This window comes from Phacochoerus africanus, chromosome 2, assembly GCF_016906955.1.
Source record: "Phacochoerus africanus isolate WHEZ1 chromosome 2, ROS_Pafr_v1, whole genome shotgun sequence".
Classification (NCBI taxonomy): domain Eukaryota; kingdom Metazoa; phylum Chordata; class Mammalia; order Artiodactyla; family Suidae; genus Phacochoerus; species Phacochoerus africanus.
In genome coordinates this window covers 94,240,143-94,262,582 of record NC_062545.1, presented here as the reverse complement: position 1 = coordinate 94,262,582, position 22,440 = coordinate 94,240,143, and the positions used below count along the sequence as shown (strand labels likewise).

At 35.7% G+C, this 22,440-nt stretch overlaps 2 protein-coding genes and 1 pseudogene across 2 annotated transcripts; all 3 read left to right on the top strand.

The window, feature by feature from the left end:
* The first annotated feature begins 6,203 nt into the window (after window positions 1–6,203).
* LOC125121108 (olfactory receptor 8K5-like) lies at window positions 6,204–7,142 on the top strand (annotated as a pseudogene).
* Window positions 7,143–10,873: 3,731 nt separating this feature from the next.
* LOC125120714 (olfactory receptor 8K1-like) lies at window positions 10,874–11,831 on the top strand. Its single transcript, XM_047769171.1, is given in 2 exon segments — window positions 10,874–11,430; window positions 11,432–11,831. Coding segments are annotated over 2 exon segments (957 nt in total).
* Window positions 11,832–16,911: 5,080 nt separating this feature from the next.
* LOC125120713 (olfactory receptor 8J1-like) lies at window positions 16,912–17,874 on the top strand. Its single transcript, XM_047769170.1, has one exon. The coding sequence runs from the start codon at window positions 16,912–16,914 to the stop codon at window positions 17,872–17,874; it is 963 nt and encodes a 320-aa protein (XP_047625126.1).
* Window positions 17,875–22,440: the final 4,566 nt, after the last annotated feature.

Below are 22,440 nucleotides of genomic sequence, written 5' to 3'. Positions count from 1 at the left end.
AGTTAAAATCAGACAAATGCTTTCAATTTAATAGTTTAAATCATAGGGGGAAAAAGAGATAATCACTGATGGGAAAAATGAGAAGGATACTCAAATTAGACTGATAGAGAAATTGGCAGTATGCATTTCCTGAGGGCTTTTGCCAATATCTGTTACTAGAATCTTGTATTTTAAGAACTCTGCTGCTGAACAACTGGAGATTTAGATAAAGGCATAAAAGGAAAAAAAAGATAAGAATGAACACACACTTTGGACAAAAATAACACGTCAGAAGAAAATGGAGGAACCTATTTAAAACATTGGAAAAAGTATCAAATGATAATTCTATATCAGACAAAATGTAATTTAGAAATTGAAAAAAAAGAAATATGTTTTCTTATCTGTTTATGGTAATGATCAATTTAGATTTTATTTTTTTTCTTTTTTTTTTTTTTTTTTGCCTGAGCCCTCTCTCAGGCCAAAGATCGAACCCACGCCACAGCAGTAACAACACCGGATCCTTAACCCACTGAGCCCCCAGGGAACTCCACTGAGTAACTATGATAAGACATGCCACCTCACAGTTAAAAATAAACCTGAAAGAATTAGAGACAGACTATCAGGTAGCTTCTGAACGGCACTAGACACTAATGGAAAATTTGATATTCTCATTTTACAAATTCCGTTTTGATGAAAAGCCCCAGTCTGCACTGAATAGGAATTTTGCATATAACCGATAGTTTTTCTAAGTTAAAGAACACAAAGACAGAGTTAGGACAGAGTCAAAGGAAAATAAAGGACAAATTTGAGGAAGGAGAAAGAGTATTAGATTCAGTTTCAAGGTACAAACTCTCTAATTCACTGACAGTCAACCATGAATTGTGGGGCAGATTGCAGTAAGCCAGACAAAGCTAGAAATATGAAGGAATGTCTGTATTCTACCCATGAGACAGAGTTTGTAGTTTGAGCCAAACTATGTTAATTTTCTTCTAAAAGAAAATAGACAAAAATACATAGAAAAATCAATCCTCTTAAGAAGAATAGAATAATATTCAGACCATTTCATATCATGATTTTGTAACAACCAAGATAGTATCTAAAATTCCTTGGCACATCAATGTCCAAGAAAATTAGAAAAAGCCTTGAAATGTTAATAGAAAGTAGTTCTTAGTTCTCCTGCTCCCTTCTCAATCTTTAGAGAGTTAATCTCTGTTCCTTGGGTTATGACTCTAGTAATTTTATGACCTCTGCTACCCACTCCATCCCCTGCATCCATTTCTGTTTATTTGTGGGAGAGAGAGGTAGCACAGCTATACTTTGTATCACTGCAGGATTTGGGGCCAAATAATTAAAGCAATAAAACTTCTTGAAAAAAATCTAAATAAATATTCAAATAATTTGAAATTAAAGCCTCATATTTAAGTAAGTAATATATAGTTTTTGTCCTTTTATTTGGCAAAAAATATAATAATGGTTGTACTGAGATGTACTATCATAATGATCTCAACCCTACTCTTTCCTGAGCTGAGATCCCACCAGTCTTGGGATCAGTAAAACCTCACTGAGAATAAAATCTAGGAGTTCCCACCATGGCTCAGCAATAATGAACCCAACTAGTATCCATGAGGATTCAGGTTTGATCCCTTGCCTCACTCAGTGGGTTAAGGATCCCGTGTTGCCATGAGCTGTGGTATAGACCAGCAGCTGCAGCTCCGATTCCATGCCTAGCCTGGGAATCTCCACATGTTGCAGGTGCAGCCCTATATATATTTCATATTTAAAGATGAGATTTTAATTTCAAATCTTCCAGTTATCAGTTGTGTAGCTTTGTTCAAATTACATGGTTTATCTGAGCTTGATGTCCTCTAAATATAGGAACACTATCTCTCACATAGTTTAAATGATATATTTTAACACAGTGCCCACTACATATTTTATTTGAATAATAAATTCAAAGAAAAAATATTATATGGTGATGATGATGCCATTTAAAATTTATCATGAGGAGTTTGCATTGTAGTTCAGGGGAAACAAATCTGACTAATATCCATGAAGATGCTAGTTTGATCCCTGGCCTTGCTCAGTGGGTTAAGGATCCAGCATCACTGTGAGGGGAGCTCTGGTGTAGGTCACAGACAGGGCTCAGATCTGGCATTGCTGTGGCTGTGGTGTAGGCCAGCAGCTGTAGTTCCAATTTGACTCCTAGTCTAAGAACTTCCAAATGACATGGGTGTGGCCCAAAAAGACAAAATAAATAAATAAATAAAATTTATCATGACTTTTGGAACTCTTCTAATTTTACTAGAATGAAGCTGACGTCAAAGTGTTACTTTAATTATTGACAGTGCATTGGGGAGTGAGTACTTTTATGTTGTTCTCCATGACCTGTACAGTTAATTTATGCTGTTTTGTTCCTTTCTTAAAATTGTCCCTTACGTTTTTCCTCTAGAGAATGTGTAGGGTGTCCTAGATAATTAGCAAACACCACGGGCAATTTTTAAAAATCACTCAGATGATTTGGGCATAATCATGAGAATCAATTATATGCTATTTCCTCAGGGAGCATAGTGGAGTAAAGGAAGTCATATATTCTTCTTACCCACAGAAAAAGCAAAATTTATTTTGAAGAAGAAAATCCAGTTCTTCATTAAAGGTGAGCAGACAGAAATTATTGATTTCAGTTATCACCTGTGTGTAGGTAATTTCCAGTGGGTTCTGGATTCTGACTATGGACACTCCTACGGTCATTGACAGGTGATTCTTTACACCATAAAATTCATTATCTCCCTTTTTAATTGCAGTATTTTTAGAACATTAAATCCCACAAATTGTCTAGATGTCATATATCCATTTGGTTTGGAAAAGTTGATAGTGCATTTGGATAATCCAAGTGAAGAGAAAAACTATATGAAAAAAATCATTACTGGTCTAAGCTATTATAGTCTATTAAGGTTAGGATTTCCAGACAAAATACACAATTCCCAGTTACATATGAATTTCAGATATAAATATTTTTAGCCTATGTCCTATGTACTACTTGATAAATATTATTTTATATAAATATATCTAATGTAATGTTTAAAAATAATACATTAAAATATATACTATACCTTATACTATTTTATCAAAGTATGCAATATTTTAAATTAAAATAATTTCAATAAAAGGGTTTAAGTTCTTACGCATAAGGATGAACTCCCATGCATGAACTTGTAGTTTTTTTTAGTTGTTTGCTTGTTTTCCCTCCTGGTTGCTTACTACATTTCCCCCCGCCCAGAATAGGCTTTATAAACTGAGTGAGTAGACTGGAAAATAAATAGAATGGTTTAAGAGTTATAGAGAAAGCCCTGAACCCCAAGTAATTCCTAACTGCTATCACGAGATTTGAAGATTAAAAAGTCAGTCATACCTTTGCATTCTTTTGTATGCTGCCTGCTGTAATGGTTAGTCTAAATGGAAGTACATAAACTGTTGCATCAAGATGTTAAAAAAATGACCAGAGAGGAGTTCCCTGGTGGCTAAGTGGGTAAACGATCTGGCATTGTCACTGCTGTGGCTTTGGTCATTGCTGTGGCTCGGGTTTGATCCCTGGCCCAGCATATGGCTTCCATATGCTGTAAATGTGGCCAAAATTAAAAAAAAAAAAATTTAAAAAATGACCAAAGATATCCTTTCTCAAATAAGAATGGGCAAGGTATTCATATCATTTTGGAGTTCTTGACACCATTCTTTTCAATAAATACCCAGAAGTGAGATTCCTGGATCATATGGGGAGTTGCTAATGAACAGATATCAAATTTCGATCATGCAAAATGACTAGGATTAGAGATCTGCTGTGTATCACTGTGCATAGGTAATAATATTGTAATGTACACTTAAAAGTGTTTTAACAGGGTAAATTCTCATATTAGTGTGGGAAGGGTAAGAATCAATTGGGGTTCCCATTGCGGGTCATTGGGTTAAGTACCTGATATAGTGTCTGTGAGGATGTGCGTTCAATCCCTGGCCTCACTCATTAGGTTAAGGATATGGTATTGCTGCAAGTTGTAATGTAGGTCAAAAATACATCTTCAGAGTGAGGTAATAACTGACAATGAAAATGGAGATAAACTCAGTAAACACTAGAATAATTCTAGCAACGTATTGAGGTCTTCTAAGTTGCAGGATTGGTACTGGAATTTTGAATTCATTTGCTTGACTCAGTGTGTCTCCCACTGTGCAGGAAACCTTTGATAGCAGGTATTGCAACATTTAGTTCTTGTTTGTAAAATGGGAGAGAAATGGCTTAGTCATCTCCAGTATTGCATTTCTAGTCTTTGTATCAAACTGACTAACTCAACACTAAAAGTTAGCAGATTCCTAGAGTTCTGCCAAGTGTCACTGAGTGGCTTCAAACTCTACTCACTTTAGGGGAGCAACATTTGCTCCTCCCCCAGTCAGATGTCTCTTTGGCTTGTGGATTATTTCCAGTTGAAAATAGTCAAGACCCACAAGACTCTGAAAGAATTTTTGACCCTGCCCTCTATGGCCTGAAGGAATTTACGTAAAGGGCTTTTTCCCATAATAGAAAAGAACTATCACCAGCCATACCTGCAGAGAAAGTCTGCTAGCGGCAATGGGGGAAAATCAGGCAGAGGTCAGAGTCCATTCTGTACTATGGTCTCGCATGGCCCAGCAAATATTTATTTACCAAATATTTACTTCTCTATCTCCATGTGAACTGCCTCTCTCCCCTTCGAAGTCCCACATCACTATCCCCAATAATCTCGTCTGTCTTTAGCTGAAGATTATGATATTTAAGGTCAGGGCTTTGGCCATTTTGATGAGTTCCTCAGGTTTCCTGGGTCTCTCTCATAGCTACATGTTCTACAACTTTGTTTGATTCTTTTTTTCCTGCTAATCTGTCTCATGCAAATTTAAATCTTAGACCAGCCAAAGAACCTAGAAGAATAGAGGAGAATTTCTTCCTCCCTGACAGCACCAATAAAATAAAAATATGTGTTCTATGTCAAGGCAGAAAACTTTAAACAAAAATTTTATCACTGCCCTTTAGCCTATTTCCACTTTACTGGGCATTGTATTTCTGCATTATGCATCAACCAGACCTCCCTGTCAGCAGAACTACCTGCTCAATCATGAAGAGAAACATTCTCCTAGCATTAACAAGATAACTCCTCAGGAGATAGCCTTCCTTCTTAATTTTGTACAGGGCCGTGATGACCCAAGACTCATTCCTTGCTTTGTATTCATAGATCAGGATTGTATGAAGTGTCAATAGTCCATCATTTAATGCTCAGCCCTCTGTCTCAAATACTTAAACTGTGCTTTTACATTTAGTGGGTAGAGCAGTTCTCAGCACTTTCTGAGAGGCTGTTCTTGGGTTATAATACCTAATTTGGTTCAAATAAAATCTTCCATTTCTTTTTTTGGACTAACTGATTTATTTCTTTCATTCACAACTCCCAGAAGTTTCACTTGATGGGAGAATCTTCTGCCTTCGCCCATTAGGACTGTGTAGGCTAAACCAAGCATTCCATTACATTATGGTGATTATAGCCTGTGTTTAACCTGTTTGAATATTTTGAATGCTAATTCCTCCTCCAGTTTAAAATCATGCTTGCAGAGTTCCAGCTTTTCATGGAGGAAAAACAGAATGTGAAAGGAAGGGAATCAAGGTGGATTAAGCCAAAGCAGGTTCATTATTTTCATTCAGAGCAGTTCTACTTGGTTTTACTGACTTTCCATGCAAATTTTATGAAACGCAGAGAGTGGCACTTGACAATAAAATATTTTTAAAATTACAATATTACACTCTGTCTATACTCTATTGAACAATTTTAGAACTCCGCAAGGATTCGCAGACAAAATGGAAATGTACTAAAGAAAAATTTCGATGCCATTGCAGAGAGATGAAATAAAGTCTAATATTTCTATATTAATGCCAATATTGTGTTTTTAATCCAAGAATATGTTCCAAATATTGCGGACTCTAGACTTTAATCTGTAGTAACTGTGCTTGTAGTTTCATATGAATCCCTCTCTTTGAGAAGTAGAAGATTCTGTTATTTATTTTAGTTTCAAAATCAGATATGGAAATTATTTTTCTTTTCCAATTATGAAAAAAAAAATCATTCTGTTTACAGATATCATACTTTGTTTAGATGACACCACATGAAAGCTAATAACAATTTCTCTGTTTCTTCCCAGAAAGCTAACTGGACTACATGGGCCAACAGAATCTATCATTGCTGACTGAATTCATTCTGATGGGAGTCACAAGGCAGCCTGAGCTTCAGGCTCCCCTTTTTGGAATCTTCCTCATCATCTACACCATCACAGTGGTGGGAAATCTGGGCATGATCATCTTGACCCAAATGGATTCCCACCTACACACCCCTATGTACTTTTTTATCAAACACCTTGCTTTCATTGATCTTGGTAATTCTACAGTCATTTGTCCCAAGATGCTTGTAAATTTTGTTGTGGATCCAAATACCATTTCCTATTATGCATGTGCCACACAGTTGATTCTTCCTTATGTTCATCATCAGTGAATTTTTTATCTTGGCAGCCATGGCCTGTGACCATTTTGTGGCCATCTGTAACCCCCTTCTCTACAATGTCATCATGTCCCAAAGACTTTGCCATATGCTGGTAGGCATTCCATACCTCTATGGTACTTTTCAGGCACTAATGTTCACTATTAAGATTTTTACATTGACCTTCTGTGGCTCTAATGTCATCAGTAATTTCTATTGTGATGATGCTCCCTTGGTACTTATGCTCTGCTCAAATGCACAAGAAATAGAATTATTGATAATATTATTTTCAGCATTTAATTTGATCTCTTCCCTCCTGGTCATCCTAGGGTCCTACCTATCGATCCTGATAGACATATTTCGAATGCATTCTACAAAGGGCAGAAAAAAAGCTTTCTCTACATGTGGTTCTCATCTGACAGCTGTGGTTGTGTTCTATGGGTCTCTATTATTTATGTACATGCAGCCTGAATCCACTCACTCCTTTGATACTGATAAAATGGCCTCTGTGTTTTACACTTTAGTAATCCCTATGCTTAACCCCTTGATCTATAGCTTAAGGAACAAAGAAGTAAAAAATGCTTCTACAGGGTCTTTAAGAATCAATGCAAGCTTTGTATCTAATATCCATATGAAATATTATTTTAATAAACAAGAAAAGGCAAATGTCACTTGATAATGTTTCTAATAAATATAATTGCATTCTTTTCATCTCCAGAGCAAAGGCTAATTAAAATGCACAGATAAATAGATTGTTTCCCTTGTTTTCAGCCATACTTTAGGTCTCAATTTAATGACATTTTCTTCCCAACATTCATTATTATTGATTCAATATTTACTTTACTGATTCCACATAACCTCACATCTCACCCAATGGAAACACTTATTAAATTCCAAGTCAGTAAACTATGTGTTTGTTATCAGGCAAAGACTTTAAAACATACTATAAATATGTTCCATACACTGATTTAATTAAAACCTTAACCTTTTGATGAGACAAACAAAAGATTAAAAATAACCAAATGGGAATTCTGGAGATGAAAATTCAATATTTGGTAAGAACCAGATTTATTGAATGAGAATAATAGCATATTATATACTGAAAGAAATGATAGCTACACTTAAACTCATCACAATAAAGGCTACCAAAAGTGAGGTCAGAGGAAAACCTAATACTGAATGAATATTATAAAAATAGTCTTAGTGATCCATAGAATAAAACAGCAAGCTGCATACAGTAAATATTTAAATGTAGGTTTAAGTGGAAAGAAGAAATTATATGGGGCAGAAAAAAACATGGGGAAAATGTTCACCAGCATGTTTTTCCAAACTTTACAAAATAAAAAAAAAACTATAAGCCTAAGGTATAAAAAGATTAAATACTTCTAAGCAGGAATAAACAGAAAGGAAATTACACCAAAAGCAAGACATATAAATTTCTGAAAACAGAGGATAAAGAAAAACCTTTAAAAATAGTGATGAAAGATAACTTATGAAAAGATGAAGAAAGGATTTACCACTGATTATTGGCACAAAAAAGTCATAAAACCTGGCTCTTATGTCAACTTATAATTATATATCCATCAAAATTATTCTTGGCTAATCAAGGCTGCTTTGTCATAATATGATACTCATCCTTTTATGCAAAGTCATGTTCAGTTACCATTGCATTGTGTATGTGTGTGTGTATATAAAATATACTTAACTGGTGCATTATGTTGTGTAATTGAGATGCTGACAAAGACATATTTATGTTTTCTAATGTTTAGTGCTATTGTACAATTTATTTATTCCGTTAGACCCTGGCGCAAAATATTTTTGACTTTTCCTAATGGTACATTTGCAGAATAATTAACAAACATCCAAGGTACTCTCCCTTGGTAATTACATGCATCTTTTTTTTTTAATCCTTGAATGAGATCAAATCTTTAACAAAATGAGTCTCAAAGGGGGTTGAAAACACTTCAAATATTCTGCAGCAGACAATGAGGGTTAAAACAACAGGAAGTCAAAGCAGAATCGCCAATAAGGTAAGTAGCACACACTGATTTTTGAACATTTATCAGGACATACAGCTTAAACTCAATCATCACCAAAATCTTGAAAGCATTATGCTGTGCAAACTGTTTCTTTCATTGCAATATATTTATATGTCATCAATAGGATCAAGTGTAGGACAGACCAGTTTTATAGTTTCTGATACTCTGTGTTGTGCATTTAGATCACCTTAGTTTTTTTTTAAATGAACATAATGTTTCAGTTATTTATTTTAACGAGGAACTTTGTCTATCCTTATTTATCTGGTATCTCTCCTGTCCCACTTTTTATTTCTTATGTTCTCAGGTGGACCTTAATAGAGCAGAAGAATGCCATTATGTTTATACAGATATAGTCTGAAGACAGAATAGCTTTGAATCCTGACTCTCCCACTTACTATCTCGATACTTTGGTTAAATTAATTCACTCCTTGTGCTCCCTATTTCCTTGACCATAAGATGGACTATGGTAATACCGCTGACACTTAAACAACATGGCACTGCAGGAGTCCACATAGACACAGATTATTTTAAGTTCATACATTATTATGTTTACCAGTGGTGGTGGTTTGAATCTGCAGATGCAGAATCCCCCGAGGGTAAGGCAGGTGGACTATGAGGCTTGAGCACCTGCAGATCTTGGGATCTGCAGCAGGCCCTGGAACCAATACCCTGTGAATGCTGAGATGACCATACTATCTACTTCCTAGAGTTATTGTGTGGATTAATTAAATTAATATACATAAAGTGCTCAGAAAAAATGCCTGGCGCATAATGCTTTCTCTGTTGGCGCTTGATATTCATTTGTTGTCCTCTTTCTACTGGTTTCTTTATATGAATCTCCCTAAGTCATCAGCATTCATAAATAATCAGAATGGCCAAGTCCTTTTTTATACAAAAGAGGGATATATGATTGGAAGTTCATAAGCGATAATTTAATTGTCAGAAATGACAGATATGGCAAAGGAGAAGTAATATTAATAGCAAAATTCTAAAATTAACAGAGCATTTTGAATTGGACAAAAAAGCTCACTTTATAATAAGTGAGAATAATATAATAAGTGAGAATAACTGAAATTTGTATACAATGTTTAGAGGTTTTCTAATAACCACCTAATTCATCACTCCACCAATAGTTTGGAATGTCTTTCTATATCTTACAACATTAAACAGATATAATTATTATTGATAATGCAAGTTTTATGGCTTGAGTTTAGATTTTTGTTTTATAAATTACTTGAAAATTAAACAAAAAGGCAGAAGTATGATGGATAGGTCGTTTGATATATTTAAAAAAGACTTTGGGTAACAAGAAGTAGGCCATGGTAGCTGTATCGAAATGATCACTTCAAAATATCTTGGCCCTTTAAAAACATATTTACAAATGTTTCAGTGAATGTGTGTTTTGTGATCCTATCAACTAGGAATGCCTATGGACATTCAAGTGGGCCTTAGTATTTGTAGAGAGCCCTCAGGGACATTTCCCCTGGCCAGAGCTAGTGCTGTGGCTGGGTCAGCCCATGTGATTCTTATGATGATTGCAGAATGCACCCCCAAAACAGTCATCAGGGAACCTTGAAAAACAAGGCTTATTAGGCATACCTTGGAGACTACATGACTCACTTAGAGCCACACAGAGAGGTTGAAGGGAGACACAGAGAAACACCCTGGGTTCTGCTTTCATTGTGGTCAAGGGCAGGACACCTAGATTCTCTTTGTACTGCTGAATTTAAAACATAAGAGCCAAAATTAATGTGCAAGAAGGGAAAAGCAGAGTCAATCAAGCAGTCAGTTTCCAAAGGGAAGCCTTATGAATGGGGCAGCCTGGCTCTTGATGCAATTGTGTGGCTGAAAATGTACTTATTTGAGGTCAATGTCTTTGAAATGGACTGTCCCCATAATCAAAAGCTTAATGCCAGGAACTTGCATTACAATAGAAAAGCTAATCAATAGACACTTAGGTGGCCATGAATGTAGGTATGTGTGATTGACCTCATGGGAAGAACAATCTCTATAATTTGAAACAAAGAAAACAATTCTATATCTCATACATTAAATTCTCTTAGAAGATAGAATCTCTTGGAGTTAAGGATCTGGCATTGTCTCAGGCAGGGTGGGTTCAATCCCCAGCCTGGCACATGGGTTATGGATCTGGTGTTGAGGCAGTTGTGGTGTAGGTCACAGCTGTGGCTGGGATTCAGTCCCTGGCCTGGGAACTTCCATATGCCCACAGGTATGGCCATTTAAAAAAAAAAAAAATGAAGAAGAAGAGAGCATTTCAAATGTACTAAGTGTTGATCTTATACGCAGGTTACCAGGATGAACCATACGGAGAAATACAATCTTACTGCTGTACCCAAGGTGACTGAATTTATTCTCATGGGGATCACCGACAACCCTGGGCTGCAGGCACCTCTCTTTGGAATCTTCCTGATCATATACTTGGTCACAGTGATGTGAAATCTGGGCATGGTTATCCTGACCCATTTGGACTCCAAGCTACATACTCCCATGTACTTTTTCCTTAGACATTTGTCAATTACTGATCTTGGTTACTCCACTGTCATTGGCCCAAAAATGATGGTCAACTTTGTCCAGTCCCAAAATATAATTTCCTACCGTTGGTGTGCCACCCAACTAGCAGTCTTTGAGGTTTTCATCATCACTGAGCTGTTTATTTTATCAGCAATGGCCTATGATCATTTTGTAGCCATCTGCAAGCCTCTTCTCTACGTGGTCATCATGGCAGAGAAAGTGTGTTGGGGGCTGGTACTCACTTCCTACCTCTACAGCACGTTTGTGTCACTGTTTCTCACAATTAAGTTATTTCAGTTGTCCTTCTGTGGCTCTAACATCATCAGTTATTTTTACTGTGACTGCCCCTCTGATGTCCATGCTCTGTTCTGACACACACGAATTAGAATCAATCATTTTGATCTTTTCTGGGTGTAATTTGCTTTCTTCCCTCTTGATTGTTCTTGTATCCTACACATTTATTCTGATGGCCATTCTCAGAATGAACTCAACTGAGGGAAGACACAAAGCCTTCTCTACCTGTAGTTCCCACCTAACGGTGGTGGTTGTGTTCTATGGGACATTATTGTTTATTTACCTGCAACCCAAATCCAGCCATGCATTTGCTACAGATAAAATGGCCTCTGTGTTTTACACCCTGGTGATCCCTATGCTGAATCCACTGATCTACAGCCTGAGAAACAAAGAAGTAAAAGATGCTCTGAGGAGAACTTTAACGAATCGATGTAAAATTCCCAATTAATGTCTTAATATTCATTGGCAAAGGTGGGTCCAAAACCTGTTCTTTAATATTCTGTCAGTCCAATTATAGCATCAAAAAGTAGAAATGTCGTACCACATTGCTTTCCTTTTTTTTCTTGGTGAAGCACTTCTTGCACTGAATAAATATTAGAGCCAGATAATTTAAGTCTCAAGTAAATTTCAGGATAATTTTGGAAACTATATATTTAGAAATAAGGCAAAGCATACCAATTTTTTTTTGTCTTTTGTCCTTTTAGGGCTGCACTCCTGGCATATGGAGTTTCCCAGGCTAGGGGTCGAATTGGAGTTATTGCTTCTGGCCTGCATGCCAGAGCCACAACAATGCCATATCTGAGCTGCTTCTGCAACCCACACCACAGCTCATGGCAATGCTGGATCCTTAACCCACTAAGCAAGCCCAGGGGTCAAACCCACAACCTCATGGTTCCTAGTTGGATTTGTTTCCACTGCGCCATGAAGGGAACTCCCATACCAAATTTCTGGTCAAACTCAACATTCGCAGAGGTTAAAAAAGTCTCAAATAGTCAAAATAGAGTACAGTGAACTAGAAAATTAGTACTGTATATGTTATAGCAGTCCATGTGTATTAAAAATAAACAAAATTAAACCATGAAGAATATGTAGGAGAAAAGCAGCAAGAAAGTAAGTAAATGTGATTATAATGCAACATGAACAAGCTGCTTCAAGAATCTAAGCTGAATAGGAAATAAAGCCTGCCACCTCAGAATGAAATTGTTGGTCCGACTGAGTTAAGATTTTCCATTTCACAGCTTAAGTGGGCATTTGGGAATTTTTTTTAATTAAAAACCATGAGAAAAATTTTGGCTAGTTCTGGATATCTTTTCAGAGACCCTCACACTACAGCTAACTTAGTTTAGGATAGCTTCTGTATAAAGAAGTTGATGTAGGATTGGCAAAGTCAAGATAAAAGTGTTATCTGGTCATTTCTTAAAATGACATCACTATTTTGAAAAGCTGTAGCATTGATAACAAAGGTTAGTGATAACAGGGGTACACTTTAGGGCTAATTGCACTTTCATTATGTATCCTTTGACTCCTTCGTGAGCTTCTACGCACAGAGCCAATATTTTGCTTGGACTCTGCTAACACAAGGCTTCGTTCCCCTTTTCAGTTTCATATATTTCATCTACTCTGTCTATTTTTTTAATGTGCTGTGGTCTACTTTGTTAAGAGAGTTCATCTTAAGTGTTTTCATCACAAAAGGAAAAAATTATCTATGTGAGCTGATGGATTAGCTAATCACATCACCATGTATATATCGAAATATCATATTGTACCCTAGAAACACATACAAATTTTATGTATTCATTGTAACTTCTATAAAGCTTGAAAACATATAACTTTTTAAATACAAATGAAATAAAGTAAAACATAAATTAAACAAAGTAAAAGAAATATAAAATTGCATTCTCCAAAAAAATCAATTCTGCTTACCATGTTAGCTTTGGATCCTGTCTATACACATATATATTGTCATGAATAAATTTTATTTTTGAGACTAACATTTAATATTATACTGAAGAGTTTTCATCTTGTATGCTTTCATCCAAATTTTATCATTTCCATTACTTTTCACAACCCCCAAGTAAATATAAAGAATATTATTCACATCTGTTGTATCACCCATATAGAAAGAACTTTAAAAAAAATCATATCAAAAACCCTAAACTTACTTTTCTAATTTGAGAATTCATCATGAGCCTCTTTCTTATGCAGTAGAGTTTTTTTTTTTTTCACTTTCAATGTCAGCATACAGCTGTGGAGTATAGATTAATCACTTTGTATTTGGTCATTCTTCGGCTGATGGACACTTGGTTGTTTTCAGGTTTTTATTTCTTTTACCACAATTAAAAAATGCTGTAATAAATACAATTGTGCTTATAACGTGATATACTCATGCTTTTTATTTCTAAAATAAATTCATAAGTTTCTTCTATAGTCTAACTATGTGTTGCTGGGTGAATGACTTACATATTTGCATAGCAATTTTCAATAAAAAATAAAACCTTACAAAAGTGCCACACATTGTGATTTTTTTTTCCAAGTAGTATTTTTTACAAGAGAGGATACTGACATTTACTGACATATCCTTATCATTGTATGATGACAAAAATTGCAAAATGGCCTTAATAGATGAATAACATCAGCTATTAGATGTCATAGGTACAGTCTTTTAATGTGTAAACTGTATACTGGGTCACTTTGTTGTAGAAAATTGACATAACACTTTAAACCAACTATAATGGAAAAATAAAAATCACTTAAATAATAAAAAAATAAAGAAGCCAAATAAAAAAAAAAGTGCATCTAAATACTCAGTGGTTGAAAATTTTATTTGTGTGATGAGAAATGAATGTATAGACATGATGCAAGCAGCTTTATTTGTAAATATTGTGTTTGACTTGGGAATTATATTCTTCTACCTTTCTCACCTGAAAGACAATCATAAAGAAAATATTAAAATAATACATTTATTACCGAGGATTGTTTTTGGAGGGAAAATCCTCACTTTGAACATCCTTTTTACCCCTTTCCTTGAAATAATGACTATGCTAACTTTATTTCATTGAAGTAAAAGTGGAAGAAAAAACCCAACAGAGAGAGTGGCATAACAGAAATACAAATTATTGATGGACTTTGTTCTCACTTCACTGCTAATCCTCTGGTTTCTTTCTCTTTAATATTATATTTTTGCAATAACGAAGCTCAATGCAAATGAGCTACTCTGACAGGTACACATTCATCAGATGTCATGGAATCATACTCACTTCAAAAATGTAGGTCCAGCCTACCACAGAGACAGACAAACAGACACACACACGCACTCACATGAAGACTTCTGGGGTGTTTGGATGAACTACTGGAGGGACATCTTGTTAAGGAGTCAATCCCAAATGAAATCTTCCCCAAGGATATGAAAGACAATTTGTGGATGCTAGAATCACATGTGCTTCAGAGTTAGGCTCTCAAAGGTTTATAGAGCTCCACTAACTCTCACTGCCACAGCCATTCAGAAACTCTATGAGGCTGAAACAGATTTCCATTAGAGGTGGGTCGACAATATTTTACATTATCTTTGTATGGCTTCTAAAAATCAAATGATACCCTAAACTGAGCCATTTCACTTTCATTTTGGAAGGCACTGGGCATTATGGAAAATCAAATAATACAATACTTAAAGCTTATTTCCAAGATTTAGAATATTTTTGGAAAATAGATGTTGTAAAATATCATCCTACTACTTATGTTTCAAAATTAAAACTGGCATCATTAGGTTTTAGGTATTTAAGTAGGTTATACCACTACTGACATAATAGATTTTTACTCACCGAGATTATTTATATAACAGATTTATTTCTGTGATACTAGCTAAAATTAAAAAAATGCAAGTTTCACAAAAATAAACTGTGAAAGAGAACTGGGTACACAATTACTCAAAGTTTAAATGATGTTCCTTTTTGTGACTATAACTCTTCACACAAATTTCCTCAAGAAAATTTCATTAACTCTGGTAACATACAAATACAGGCAAAAACATATATGGAAGAATAGTATATAATCAATGTATAATAGAAGATACTTAGATAAATAAATAAAATAAATCTGCCAACATTTAAATTAAAATCTCTAAAAGAGGAGTTCTCTGATGGCTCAGTGGGGAAAGGATCCAACACTGTCATTGTTGTGGCTCTGGTTACTGCTATGGTGTGAGTTCAATCCCTGGCCAAGGATTTCTGTTTGAGGAAAGACACTGCATAAACAGGATCAAGATATTAAGAATCTGCAGATCCCCAGATTCCTGGTTTGATTGGACTCAACCTCTATGACATTCTCAAGTGGAAAAAGAAACCCAGGAAGAAAATGTTCATTTACTAGGAAACCTTTGGTTCAAGTAATCCAAAATAAGGTGTTCAAAAATAAATTTACTTGAACAAAAATCCAGTCTCATAAATTTATAATAAAAGAAAATTCTAAGCTCATTGAGACAATTTTAAATACATTTTTAAGGTTATTAATTATTCATTAGCCATAAAACATTGATGATAGTTTAAAGACAACTCACTTATTTTTTTAGCCTTCCTGTTGCTTATTAGTACTCTTAAAAAGATTGAAAAGGCCTACAGTGTGACCAGGAATGACATTCTTCAATACTCCAAATTCAAGGTTGGTAGCCTCATTTGACACACTACATTTATTCCAGTTTCTGATGGTAATGGAAAGATCACTGCTACAAATAATGAACAATCTTCTTTCAGATGAAATGTCATTATTTCTCTCTCTCTCTCTCTCTCTCTCAGTCACACACACACACACAGAGTACTCTCAGAAGAATAAATAGGAGTAAGAACTTGATCCCCTTGCTGTACAGTGGAAAATTAAAAAAAAAAGTAAAATAAAATAAAAAAATAAAAAAAAGAATTCGAGGGACCAGAGATAAAATTGTATATTCAGCACACGTCTGGTAAGACAGTAAGAAAAGAAAAGTGATATGGACCTGATTATGGAAATCACTGAAAATGAAGCTAAAGATATTTCAATTATTCTAAAAACACAACTTAGAATAATTACTCAAAAAAAGCTTTCCTACTACTATTTGCCTTCCAACTAATATGAGAGTCATGGCATGAAGACCAAAGATACAATATAGTCAATAACAGTATTAATAACCCAGGGAAATATCAACCCAAGAGAAGAAAAGAGGGGATACTAACTTAGAATGGCAAAGCATTTCGGGAACTGGCAAACATGATGCAGAAATTTGAAAGAGAAAATTAGAGGATGAATACAATGCTCGTGATTTAAAAAGGATGCCATATAAAATTTATTTTTGCAGTTTAAGATAAAGTATATAACCAACAGCACATTAGATTTCAGACAAAATAGAGGAGCTGATAGAATTCGGCAGCATAATTGCAGGAAATCTCACCCAAGGAATCGCCCTCCTTTGCTGTCTATCTAACGACAGTCCTAGAAAATAAATCTGTAAAGTTTAAACCACTTCTTGTCTTCTCCCAACAGACGACCATCCAAACTCTAACATGGCTCGTGGAAATTTCATGTGGGTCTCTGAGTTCATTCTCACAGGTGTCTCAGAACACCCAGACCTACAGCTTCCACTCTTCTTTGTGTTCCTGGTCATCTGCGGGCTGACCGCGGCTGGGAACCTGATCATCATCACTCTCACCAGTGTGGACCCTCGACTGCAGATCCCCATGTATTTCTTCCTCCGACATTTGGCAATCATCAACCTTGGCAATTCAACTGTCATTGCCCCTAAAATGCTCACCAACGTTTTAGTAAAAGGGCACACCACCTCCTACTATGAATGTGCCACCCAGGTGGGAGGGTTCTTGGTTTTCATTGTGGCTGAGGTTTTCATGTTAGCTGTGATGGCCTATGACCACTATGTGGCCATTGGTAACCCATTGCTCTACATGGTGGTGGTATCTCGGCGGATCTGCCTTCTGCTGGATTTCCTCACATACTTCTATAGCTTTTCTACATCAGTTGTGACTTCATATTCTGTATTCTCAGTGGCTTATTGCTCTTCCAATGTAATCAATCATTTTTGCTGTGATAATGGACCTCTGTTAGCATTGTCCTGCTCTGATACTTCCTTTCCAGAAACAGTAGTATTTATATCTGCAGCTACAAACTTGGTTTCTTCCATAATTATAGTTGTGGTATTTTATTTCAACATTGTTTTGTCCATTCTAAGGATATGTTCAACTGAAGGAAGAAAAAAAGCCTTTTCCAATTGTGTATCACATATGATGGCAGTGTCGGTTTTTTATGGAACACTACTTTTTATATATTTGCAGCCTCGAACAAATCATTCATTGGATACTGAAAAAATGGCTTCAGTGATTTATACACTGCTGATTCCCATGCTGAATCCCATGATCTACAGCCTGAGGAATAAAGATGTGAAGGCTGCCTTAAAGAGATTTATGACAAATTCATGCTGTTCTTTTAGGTCAATGTACCTTACAACTCTATAGATAAAGAGAGGGTTATGATAGGCTGCCACTGTGTCAGAGAGAGCCAAGGTTAGATGGCTTATACAGGGAATGAAAAGGATAGAATTTGGGCAGCACTGATTTAAAAAATCAACTGAGGGGAGTTCCCATAATGGCTCAGTGATTACTGAACCCCACTAGTAACCATGATGATGCAGGTTCGATCCCTGGCCTCGCTCAGTGGGTTAAGTATCCAGCATTGCCCTGAGCTGTGATATAGATTGTAGATGTGGCTCAGATCTGATGTTGCTCTGGTTGTGGCGTAGGCCAGCAGATACATATGCTGTCTGTGAAGCCCCCTCCAAAAAAAATCAACTGTGGCTTTTGAAATTAGGTGGATAATACAACACATTATTCACTAACTTTCTTAAGGAGTGTGCAGGTAGCTTGATTGAGAGAAATATGTCCAGGAGTCAGGAGAGACAAAAATTTGAAAAAAAAATTAAAATGGAGCAACAAAATAATGGATGAGAGAATTAAGTGAATCTTTCTTGATTCTTTGTTTCCTTTTACTTCCTAGGTAGGTTTGGATATAGCAGGTCACTGTGTCTGAAATTACAGGTGGCCTAAATCCTCTTTACAGCCGAGTAAAAAAATAATCTGTTAAATTTATTTAAAATAAAACTCCCTAACTCTTTCTTAATATTGTTTGAAGGAAGAAAAAACTACTGACAAAAATATGATTTTAATGCTAACCAAAATATGATTAAATTATTTATAGTCCAGTGGATGTATATATCCATTTTTTTTCTTTCTACAACCACAACTGCAGCATATGGAAGTTTCTGGGATGAGGGTTGAATCAGAGCTGCAGCCACAGTCACAGCAACACCAGATCCCAGCCACATCTATGACTTACACTGTGGGTTGTGTTAAAGCTAGATCCTTAAGCCACTGAGCAAAGCCAGTGATTGAACCTGCATCTTCACAGACACCATGTCAGGTTCTTAATCCACTGTGCCACAGCAAGGACTCCAATTCAATACAGCCTTTTAATGAAATACACAGGGTATCACTGTTGAATATGCTTTCATGCTGGGTACTATTGATTGATAAGCTTAGTGGAGACTTCAAGAGTTAATTTTTTTCTTTATCCCTGCTGTTAAGTATCAGTCTTCTGTAGTATGTCTAATAAATATACTGTATTTTGATTTTATTAAGCATTCAATGAACCATGCTTGTGAAAATTCTTTACATAGAGGAAAATTTTAATTGTTTTTGTAAAATTATTGTTCTGTTTTCTGATAGTTTTTCAGTGTATACCAAAATCTATCATACAACTTGAATATATAGAGGTGACAGGACTCTATCTCAGATTTATCAAATCAGAATTAGGTTAACCAATGTGATAATAAATTAATGGAGTACTGTTAACATAGCGCATGTAACCAAGATGGGCGTTTCCAATGACAAACAATAAGCCTTCTTTTAAATTAATGTATTAAAAGTGTTTGGATCACTAGAGCAGCCATGTACCTGGTATACAAATAATATTCCAGAAAATACTTGATTTCATTTGAAACCCCAAACAGTAAACATTAAAACACTCAATCTTTCATGATAAAGGGTTTCTACTCTATTTTTTTTTAAATTTTGCATTGTGCAAATGAATAATGCTATGAATACAACTTCATTTGGAAGGATATTTTTGAATCTTCTTTAATCTTCAGAAGTTTCCTCATAAAACTATTGAGTAAATACTCCCCAATTTTGTCTGTTTAACACCTCCTCTCCCCTTTGGATCAGAATACTTGAATCTGGTCAATTACTTCCATTTATAGCTCTCCTTTAAAAATATGTCACATTAAAGAAAAGAAAAGAAAATGCCTATAGTACTTGTGCTATGAGTTAAAATGTGTAGACACCACTATTACCATCGTCCATAGAAAAGGGTAATCTCGTATAAGTACTATTTATTAAGGACAATGAGAGAGGAATATCTCCTTACACTGGTAATCAAAATGGATATCGTTTCAGGCCAAACAATAAGGTGTGAGAGGCAAAAGAGGCATCAACAACGAAAAGGTAGGGTGCCAATATGGATGGGGTGAGATGGTAGACCAAAAGAGAGTGAGGAAGAGAACAAGGTGGAATGTGTGGATATAAGGTGTAATGTGAACTATGCTCTGCGTATTCATAGCCTACTTGCATTCATTCTGTATATTCATAGCCTGAACATATCCTCAAGGCCACATATAATTAGAACAACATAACTGAAAAATGAACTCATGACTAGGACAAGTTGTATGGCACAGGAAGTCTGTGTGGTATTTCTGAATTGTCACTTGAGCACATTAGCCATAGATGGAAGGAAAAGAAATCAGAAATCATCATATCAGACTTAGAAAACTTCCCTACAGCCTAGTGGCTTCTGATATTCAATAGGGACTGACAACTGTTCATTGCGACCTACTTATGACAACAGAGACAAATCACAAAGATGTTTAGCATAAGATTGTAATCCATCAAAAAGCAAAGTTGATTTCTTTGATTAAAGTTTTATAGTTCTCGGCATATAGGTCCTTTACCTCCTTGGTCAGGTGTATTCCGAGGTATTTGATTTTGTGAGCTGCAATTTTAAAAGCTATCGTATTTTTGTATTCCTTTTTTAAGATTTCATTGCTGGTATACAGAAATGCAACTGACTTCTGAATGTTAATCTTATAGCCTGCTACTTTGCTGAATGTATTAATCAGTTCAAGTAGTTTTGGGGTTGAGTCCTTAGGGTTTTCTATGTATAGAATCATGTCATCTGCATACAGTGACAGTTTGATCTCTTCTCTTCCTATATGGATGCCTTTTAGTTCTTTTGTGTGTCTAATTTCTGTGGCTAGGACTTCCAAAACTCTGTTGAAGAGCAGTGGTGAGAGTGGGCATTCCTGTCTTGTTCCAGATTTGAGTGAGAAGGCTTTCAGTGTTTCCCCATTGAGGATTATATTTGCTGTGGGTTTCTCATAAATGGCTTTGATTATGTTCAGGAATGTTCCCTCTATACCCACTTTTGCGAGGGTCTTGATCATGAATGGATGTTGGACTTTGTCAAATGCTTTTTCTGCGTCTATTAAGATGATCATATGATTTTTGACTTTTTTTTTTTTTGTTAATGTAGTGTGAGGCTGATTGATTTGCGTATGTTGAACCATCCTTGTGAACCTGGGATGAACCCTACCTGGTCATAGTGTATAATTTTTTTGATATATTTTTGGAGTCGTTTGGCTAAGATTTTGTTGAGAATTTTTGCATCTATATTCATCAATGATATTGGGCGATAGTTTTCTTTTTTGGTGGTATCTCTGTCTGGTTTTGGAATGAAGGTGATGGTGGCATCATAGAATGTCTTTGGGAGTATTCCTTCTCCTTCAACCTTTTGAAAGAGTTTAAGGAGGATGGGCACCTATTCCTCTTTATATGTTTGATAGAATTCACCTGTGAAGCCATCTGGTCCTGGACTTTTATTTGTAGGGAGGGATTTTATGACCTCTTCCATTTCATTTCTAGTGATGGGTCAGTTCACCTGGTCTGTTTCTTCTTGATTCAGTTTTGGCAGGCTGTAAGATTCTAGAAAATTGTCCATTTCTTCCAGATTGTCAAACTTGTTGCCGTATAGTTGTTCATCGTATTCTCTTATGGTTTTTTGTATTTCTGCTGTATCCGTTGTGATTTCTCCTTTTTCATTTATAATTTTGGTTGTTTGAAGAAATGGAAAGATATTCCATGTTCCTGGATTGGGAAAATCAATATTGTAAAAAGGGCCATACTACCCAAAGCAATCTACAGATTCAATGCAATCCCTATCAAATTACCCAGGACATTCTTCACAGAACTAGAACAAACACTCCAAACATTTATATGGAACTACAAAAGACCCAGAATTGCCAAAGCAATGCTGAGAAACAAAAACCAAGCAGGAGGCATAACTCTCCCAGACTTCAAGAAATACTACAAAGCCACAGTCATCAAAAACAGTGTGGTACTGGTATCAAAACACACAGACAGACCAATGGAACAGAATAGAGAATCCGAAAATAAATCCTGACACCTATGGTCAATTAATCTTTGACAAGGGAGGCAAGAACATAAAATGGGGAAAAAGAAAGTCTATTCAGCAAGCATTGCTGGGAAACCTGAACAGCTGCATGCAAAGCAATGAAACTAGAACACACCCTCACACCATGCACAAAAATAAACTCCAAACGGCTGAAAGACTTAAATATACGACAGGACACCATCAAACTCCTAGAAGAAAATATAGGCAAAACACTCTCTGACATCAACCTCATGAATATTTTCTCAGGTCAGTCTCCCAAAGCAATCGAAATTAGAGCAAAAATAAACCCATGGGACCTCATCAAACTGAAAAGCTTTTGCACAGCAAAGGAAAACCAAAAAAAAAAAAAAAACAAAAAAACAAAAAGACAACTTACAGAATGGGAGAAAATAGTTTCAAATGATGCAACCGACAGGGGCTTAATCTCTAGAATATATAAACAACTTATACAACCCAGCAGCAAAAAAGCCAACAACCCAATGGAAAAATGGGCAAAAGAC

Excerpts from the sequence above, each read along its gene's own strand:
- LOC125120713 (XM_047769170.1), top strand. The coding sequence starts at position 16,912 with ATGGCTCGTGGAAATTTCATGTGGGTCTCTGAGTTCATTCTCACAGGT.